The sequence below is a fragment of the Poeciliopsis prolifica genome, unplaced genomic scaffold, assembly GCF_027474105.1.
Source record: "Poeciliopsis prolifica strain line A6 unplaced genomic scaffold, Auburn_PproV2 SCAFFOLD026, whole genome shotgun sequence".
NCBI lineage: Eukaryota > Metazoa > Chordata > Actinopteri > Cyprinodontiformes > Poeciliidae > Poeciliopsis > Poeciliopsis prolifica.
The window spans coordinates 597,717-605,386 of NW_026562401.1; the positions used below are offsets into that span (position 1 = coordinate 597,717).

A 7,670-nucleotide genomic window follows, 5' to 3' on the forward strand; every position below is an offset into this window, starting at 1 on the left:
GATACTGAATTAAAGCACCGTGCTTTAATTTAGCCTCCTCACTGCAAGAGGGGAGGTGAGGCTCAAAGATTGCACTTCCTGCCTCAAGAGCTGTCATTTAAACATTTGGTCTGCTTGAAGCCCCCTGCTGGCCATACGTATAGTACAACACACTTTAGACATTCAAATGAAATTCTGATTAGTGCGTTGTACAAATTTAGGCTGATGCTGACTAAATCCATTTACAGTCCAAAAAAAGGACACACAGATACAAACATGCATACAGTCATTTTCAATAAATTAGAATATCTATAAGTTCACTCATTTCAGTAAATCAGTTCACTAAGTATAGTACATATATGAAATAACTACACCCAAACTGAAAATAATCCTTCATTTTGGTAGTAATTTTGATGATTTGTCTACTTGCAGTTTATGAAAGCACAACATTCACAATCAAAATATCACAGATTATTTTAACATACCCTAAAGAATCAAAATACATCTGAAAAAATTATGTAAAATAAAATGATGGAATAAATCTTAAAGCATAGACATGAGTGTGATGAACATAATTTGTCATCAGCTTAGATATAATGATGTGGGATTTTTAACGGTTAATCATTAGATTGGAACAAAGTGATGACCTTTAAGACACCTACACACTTTGTCACCTTCTCATAGCAGATCTGTTCCTGTTCTTTTGTTCACAGGAAATGTGTAATGACAGCCACAGTCAGAGATTATGAAGGTCTTTTTGTGTGTTTTTAAATTAAGCTAATGTGTAATACCCACAAATAAAATGCCAAAGAAAAGAAGCAACCAGTGTGTTGATGACTTGTGTTGTTCACACAAAAACAAACAGCCAGGGTTTCAGCCCACTAGAGGAAGTCAGACGTCATCTTGTTGCAGCAAAAGCTTTTCTCACATCATCTTTTGGATTGCACAGAGCACATGAAGCCAACTTGAGAAGGTATGTGGAGCTAGTCTCTTACACTGGCTTTCTCTTCCACAACTTTTCTTTGTTTACTCTAAAACCATCCAAAGTTGTGTTGATCCAAAATACTCATCTATTTTCAACAGCTGTTGATATAAAGTATTTAGTTCCAAGAATGTAATCTGCTTTAAGGCTACATGGTGGTGATTATTTAGAAGGGTTTGGGGTTTTTTGTACTTACTTTTTGATCTCCGTTCATCTTTCTTTGTTCAAGTTCAAGATCACCTTACTGTTAGTCACACCATGTGCAGCATTCATTTATAATGTGACTGTCAAATACGATGAAACTGAATGGTATTTTTTTTTCCTCTGAGATATGTGCCTCTGTGTTTGCTTTTCAGATTTGACAAACTTGAACTGACTCAAAGAGCAATGGCTGACAACTTCACCGCTCTGCTGATTCTTCTGTGCAGTAAGTGTCATTTTTTGCTTTGCATTTTGCAACGCTCCGCATTTAGGTGGTCTGAGACAGGAAATGTAACCACCAACACTCAGTTAAATGGAAATTTCACAGAAGCACGAAAATATCACCAGTGATATATTTTATTTCTGGTCTTGTTTCTTTGTTTTCTTTATGTTAGGTCTGACTGTGGCCCTAGCAGGTATGTATATCACATAGAAGATGAACACAGCCCTGGTATCTGACTCATTTTTTTACTCTCACAACCTGCAAAAGAGAAAAAAAAATAGCTGCAGAACCAAAAACCTGCAAACATGATCAATCATATTTTCCATTGGTGTGTCTCTTATTGTGTCAGTTGTCAAGCAACCTACTCCTTCTTCTGTCACCTTTTCTGTTTGTCTCCGCTTGCCAGACAGCAACATTTCTTGCTACAGAATTGAGCCAGGGACAATAGCAGGCATCATCGCTGCAGATTTGCTGCTGACTCTTATCATTGTGGTCGTCACCTACCGATGTGCCAGTTTTCGTCGTCAGAAAATAGATAACGGTAAGGCTTTGAGAGGAAGCTACACATAGATATTTGTTTTTTTCAAGATCTAATACTGGAAATGGTGTCTCTATATAATTAAACTGCGTTTGAACCCCAAGGTTCAGAAACACTGAAGCAAATTACATATACTGTTTTTACTATCTGAAGTTAAATCAGGCCAAACTACTCTTGCATTAAGACAGTTACAATTACCAAAATTATTTATTTTCGCTAAATGCCACAATAACATTAACTACAGTCAGATTTGGAGGCTGCATCTTTGTACACTCCTAAGATCTACCCATAAATTTATAAAGATCAGGACCACAAACAAAACATGGTGTTTGTTATCCTTAAGCCACTTTGTAACCACTTTGGATGTATGTATAGGGTCATTGTTTATTTGTATTTCCCTGGCTGATATCTTTCAATGTCGCTTCAATACTTTCACATAAAGTGCATGTAATTGCTCTTGTTCCTCCAGCAGCAAATGGCTCCCAACAGGGGGTTGCTACCACTATTCCTCACAGTTCAGATGGTGTTTCCAGGCTTAATAGGACTTTTTTCCTCCAAAAGAAATTATGGCCATTCTGCCCAGTCTCACTTTAGTTCAATCAGGCCACAGGACATGTCTCCAGAAATGAAGGTCTTTGCCTCTGTACGCATTTGTAAATTACAGTTTACAGAAACATGTTCTCTAAAGTAGATGTTTCACTGAGGGTAACGGCATCGTCCCACCAGCTTCGGGCAACATCTTAAAATGGTGTGGTCTCAAAATGCATCAACAAGTGTTTCCCCAATGTCATAAGTTAACTTATGATTGGCTAACTTACGTCACCTAACCTATCATAAGTCTCCAAAGACATGGCATCTTTGATTTTCCCCCATTGTAAAGATAATAATCAATATCTGTATGTTTACTTCTGATTTCAAAGAGCATTTAACACATAGAACTAACTTTAGTAATTCTAACTGACCTAAAGCAAGAGCCTGATTTAACTTCAGACTAAAAAAAAATGTGAATGTGTCTTTTTATTTGGTGTATGCAAACCTCTGGTTTCAACTGCATACATCTGGCTCCTATTTTATGTTTTTCATGCCCTATTTTAATTTTGCGTGTTGTTTCTCTCTTTTCTTCACAGCTGACAAGGTTTATATGAATGTTCGGGCCAACGTGAAGAACATAAAATAAAAATGTTTTATAAATTATTATTCTAAAGACGTGGCTCTCTTTTCAATTTTTTCAGGTATTTTTGCAGCATCCTCCATAATTATTGATATTCCTGGTAAATATGTGCAGAAAAGCCTTGAAACAAGATCATAATTTGCTATCGACTTAATCTTGCAGCTGTTTTCTAACAGCGAGCTAAAAAATACTTTTTTTAATCAACCTCCCTCATTTTCTCTTCCTCTTGGTGTGCGTTGGCAAAGACACCTCATCAAGACTCGTTTGTTAGAGCTTAGTTGTTAAATTTTTTTTAGAATTCCTATATAAGTAAGTTCTGGTGGGCTGCTATTTTCTTGAATCCATTTCTTAACTAATTGCTCTGGCTTATTTGAATAGTGTTGAGTAAATAAGAGAAATTGCTGTCAGTGTCACATCATTTCAGGTCCACTGCTGTTTAAAGATAAAATAATAGTATTCATTTTAAACAAACAACAACAACAAAAACTTATTTTAAAGATTTAAACTTCCCACAAATTCTTGTTGGGGCTCAGTCACATTTTAAAAATTGGTACATTTATTTTCTCTTTTTTTCTACATTTTCCTAAGTTCTGAAACGAAAGCTTTGGAAATAAGGAACTAACTATGAACTGAAAAAATGTGGTTGAATGTTATCCATGCACATTAAATATTGGCTAGAACTACTTAACAGCGCCCTCTGCAGATTGCTTTTGGTATAGATTAGATTAGACAAAGGCTGGAAATGATTTGTGGGATTTTTATAAACAAGATTTTCTTTTAACCTTCTCTTGATTATGCACTGTCGAATTATTACTTTATTAATATATATACATTATCAACTGTACTGTTTTAACTTTCTTTTAAATAAATTTTTGAAGCCTTTGTGTGTTAAATTTTTACTTGTTTTATTTGAATAAATCAATGGAAAGTGTCTATTTTGACCAGTTATGAAATGTTTCTTTCTTGAGTACAAAAAATCAAATTCATTGGAGGGAAAATCAAAGAGCTGAAATTTAGCCATATGTGTTTGTTTTATTCTGCACTTGAAAACACATGCATTTAATATGGGGGAATTTTTTGTTGTTTGTCTTCAAATACCCTTCCTCCCAAAAAAATTCTTAATTCTATTTGGTTAATAAAATCATGTTTGTGTATGCACAGGTCCATTGTAATGCTTTTTACCTTCAATTCTATTTCTATCTAATCCATCATTGTGGTTAAGAATGACCTTTGAGCGCTGTAAGCTGTTTTGGAGACTAGATCAGATATGAGCAAATGTCTTGCTGCTTTGTTGATCTAACCCTAAGGTGAAACTGCTGCTTGAGTCATCCCAGAAAACATGCTGACCAAGATCAGCTTTATATCTCTGTATTATCTGGCTGATCTGTTTATTCATTGTCTGCCCAGTTGCTTCATTCTTTAGTTCAATAAAATGAAAAAACAATATTCATATGCCGGACACTCAGACCTTATCACTCAGATTCTTCGTCTAACTTTGGAGAAAATCAACACAATATGTTAAATTCCCAAGTCCAAATAGTTGTTGGACTTGGGTGTTGAGCTTTAATTAAAAGATTGTGAAATGAACCTTATCTTGGACAAGTGAACTTCCGAGACTTCACATTTGTGTTCTTGGAAGTGGTAATACATTTACTCCAGAAGTATTTAGCAGCAATTTCGAATGTGGTTACCTTAATAGAGATCAATTCATAAACTAAAATATAAAACAAAGAGTGTATAGCCCTTCCCATCGTTCACAATAACAGAGATAAAGTTGTGGAAAAGAAAAATGCACACTTTGGTCAAAAACTACATGCTTTTAACTACTCATGATGCAATTTATTTGTTTTTATTTACTGATGTACTGTGTGTTGGTTCAGTCTCCCCATCTTGCTAGGTAGTGACATTTTCACTACCTAGCAAGAAATGCTGCTTCATCTGAAAGATAAGCTGACCTAGGACAGCAGTGAGCCGATAAACAGCCAAGAGGCCAACAGTATAGTGATGAACAGTTCAGATTGAAGATTCTCTCAGAAAAAGCCCTCGCTCTGAACGTCACAAATCTGGTCATCTCTGTGGTGAAACACTTGTTGTGTCAGAATACTTGCCTTCAGCAAGACCGGGCAGAAATACAAAAACAATTTATTATTTGCAAAAACAATCTAATAAAATATAATTAAAAACTTTGAAAAACTTGCATTTCTTTGTACTTTATGACTATGTACTACTTTGAGTTGGCCTAACACATTAGTTTTACAAATTAATTGTGCTGCAGTTTGATGTGACAATAATTATGAAAAGGTACAGGTGTGTGAATCATTTGAGAAGTTTCAGTGTTTGACATTTTTGACAAATACAGCATTTAATTATGAACCAAAAACAGATGTTTTTCATATAAAACCAGTGAACATAATGTTCAGTTTCATTTTGCTGATAGGACAGTCTAGTTACAGATAAAGCTGCGGTCGAGGACCTTCAAACTAGACTCCAGCCGTTTGCGCTAAACCACACAGTCTCAGGAAACTCTCTGTTTGAAGATGAGATCGCTTGTATTTCAGCAGAAACTCTGGCCGTGAGAGAGACCTGATGCCACTGGCTACTGCTGTGTCTTTTGCATCATTCCAGTAAAATTACAATATGAGGTGCATCTTGGCTTGAAAGCAGGAGATGAAATTGACCCTTTTTATTCCAGTGACCACAGGTGCCATAGATATGACATGTAACAGTAAAAAGACAAAACAGAAAGACCAACTTCCTCTTGTGTCAGTGGACTCCCACTTTGTGCTCCTCCTTCTTTAACAGACTCTAGCACACTGCTGACAATTCCCCACCCTTATAATAATATTGGTCGTGGAACCTGAAATCCTACTGACTCACCTCCAGCATTTTGTTTATGGACACCACTAAGCAGCCTTCTTTTCGCAAAGATCAAAACAACAGCTGGTCTTCGGATTGCCATTTCCCCCTCAACTGAGAAGATGCCTGATGCTCTCTGTATTGTGGGCTCCATGTTCGGTGAGTCACATTCACTCTCCCTAACAACAACAGTCTAGACATCAGCAGACTCTGATGCTTTACTACCGTAATGTGTTACAGGGTCAGAGGAAGGACAGCAAGGTAGATCTCTTCAACGATTTGCATTAGACATATGACATGACATTTTGCATCATTTAAAATGTATTTTTTTAAATGTTTCCTCACAGAATGTGGCACCTGCTACCTGATAAACATGGGCTCTGTGATTGGCATCATTGCCTCTGACATTATCTTGACCGTGTTCCTCATCATCTCCGTGTTCTGCTTCGCAAGTCATCACAGGAGAAGAAGGGAACAGGAGTCTCACGATGGTGACCTTGTGCATTTCTGCTATTTCTAATGTTCGTGGTGAATTTTGTGTTATTATCTTACCTATGCTAAATATTTTCCCTTAACAGGTAGAAGAAATCTGTCCTTATCTGTCTCGAACAAGATGACCCCAGAAGACACAGAATCTCCATATCAGGTAAAATAGTAAGCTTTGAATGATACTTATTTTTTTAGACAAGTATACTAACTGATACATATAATAATTCTTACTCTGTAAACGACTATATATTTCTATGATTTGACTTTTTTCTTTCTTATATTTTTTTATATATTTTAACATGGGTTTTATTGTAAATTATGGATGGTCAACTTAAGTCTCTTTTACTTTTAAGGAATTACATGGAGTGCAGTCAGATATCTACAATGAACTTCGACACTTTCGGAAATGACATATTGTGGAAAAGTGTTAAAATTCTCAACTTCATGTCTGTGACTTACTGTAAAATATATAAAAGAACTATGCCAAATAATCCTTGGTATAAATCTTGCTTTGCAACTCATAAATTAGCATAAATCTAATGATAAATAGCGTGGAGTCTCTGAATGTTGTTTCTGCAGTTAATTTATGTTGTGCTGAGTGGAGCATGGAATTCAGTAAGTACATGGTGTGTTTGTAAATTCTTTTGTATTTATCAAAATATAATAAAACCCACCTTTGCAATCATTGTTTACCTTTAGAAAAATTCTGGTCAGACTCAATAAAACTGGTTTCATTTTGTTTATTTGATTATACTTTTCTCATGTCAGCTTTCACTGCAAGCAACCTATTATTGCTTTACATCCAACATAAGATTCAATCAAAAATATTTTTATTTTTCTTCTACGTCTTCACATGATCAGAATATTTAAAAAAAATGGACACAATGCTTCTATTTGGAGGTATATAAAAAAGTCCCAGTGTTAGCTGTATTTTGAAGCATCCTGTCTGCTGTGAATGAGTCAATACATGGTGGCTCCTGACTCAGTCAGAGGAAGTAGCTCTAGACAAGAAAAATAGGGAAAATAAGTGTATTCACTTACAACAGATGAACTGCATGCACACATATAATACTCAAAGATGTCCATAATAAAAAGAATCTTGAGAAAGTTCAGAAAATTATGAGCTTCATTATAAAATGCAAAAGAAACCAACCTTGGTCTAGACTTGACTGGAGCAGACAGTCTACTGGGATCTGTGAGTTAAAGTAAAAATAAGCAATAAAATACCTTT

General features: G+C 35.5%; 2 protein-coding genes across 2 annotated transcripts; both read left to right on the forward strand.

The window, feature by feature from the left end:
* Positions 1-877: 877 nt before the first annotated feature.
* Positions 878-3,976, forward strand: hcst (hematopoietic cell signal transducer). The gene is made up of 5 exons (XM_055047445.1): positions 878-952; positions 1,318-1,388; positions 1,558-1,578; positions 1,792-1,926; positions 3,051-3,976. Exons 2-5 carry the CDS (start codon positions 1,349-1,351, stop codon positions 3,098-3,100), a joined length of 246 nt encoding a protein of 81 aa, XP_054903420.1. The 5' UTR covers positions 878-952; positions 1,318-1,348; the 3' UTR covers positions 3,101-3,976.
* Positions 3,977-5,950: 1,974 nt separating this feature from the next.
* Positions 5,951-7,178, forward strand: tyrobp (transmembrane immune signaling adaptor TYROBP). Its single transcript, XM_055047952.1, has 5 exons — positions 5,951-6,109; positions 6,191-6,211; positions 6,298-6,441; positions 6,529-6,596; positions 6,793-7,178. The coding sequence occupies exons 1-5, from the start codon at positions 6,073-6,075 to the stop codon at positions 6,847-6,849; spliced, it is 327 nt and encodes a 108-aa protein (XP_054903927.1). The 5' UTR covers positions 5,951-6,072; the 3' UTR covers positions 6,850-7,178.
* The last annotated feature ends 492 nt before the right edge of the window (positions 7,179-7,670 follow it).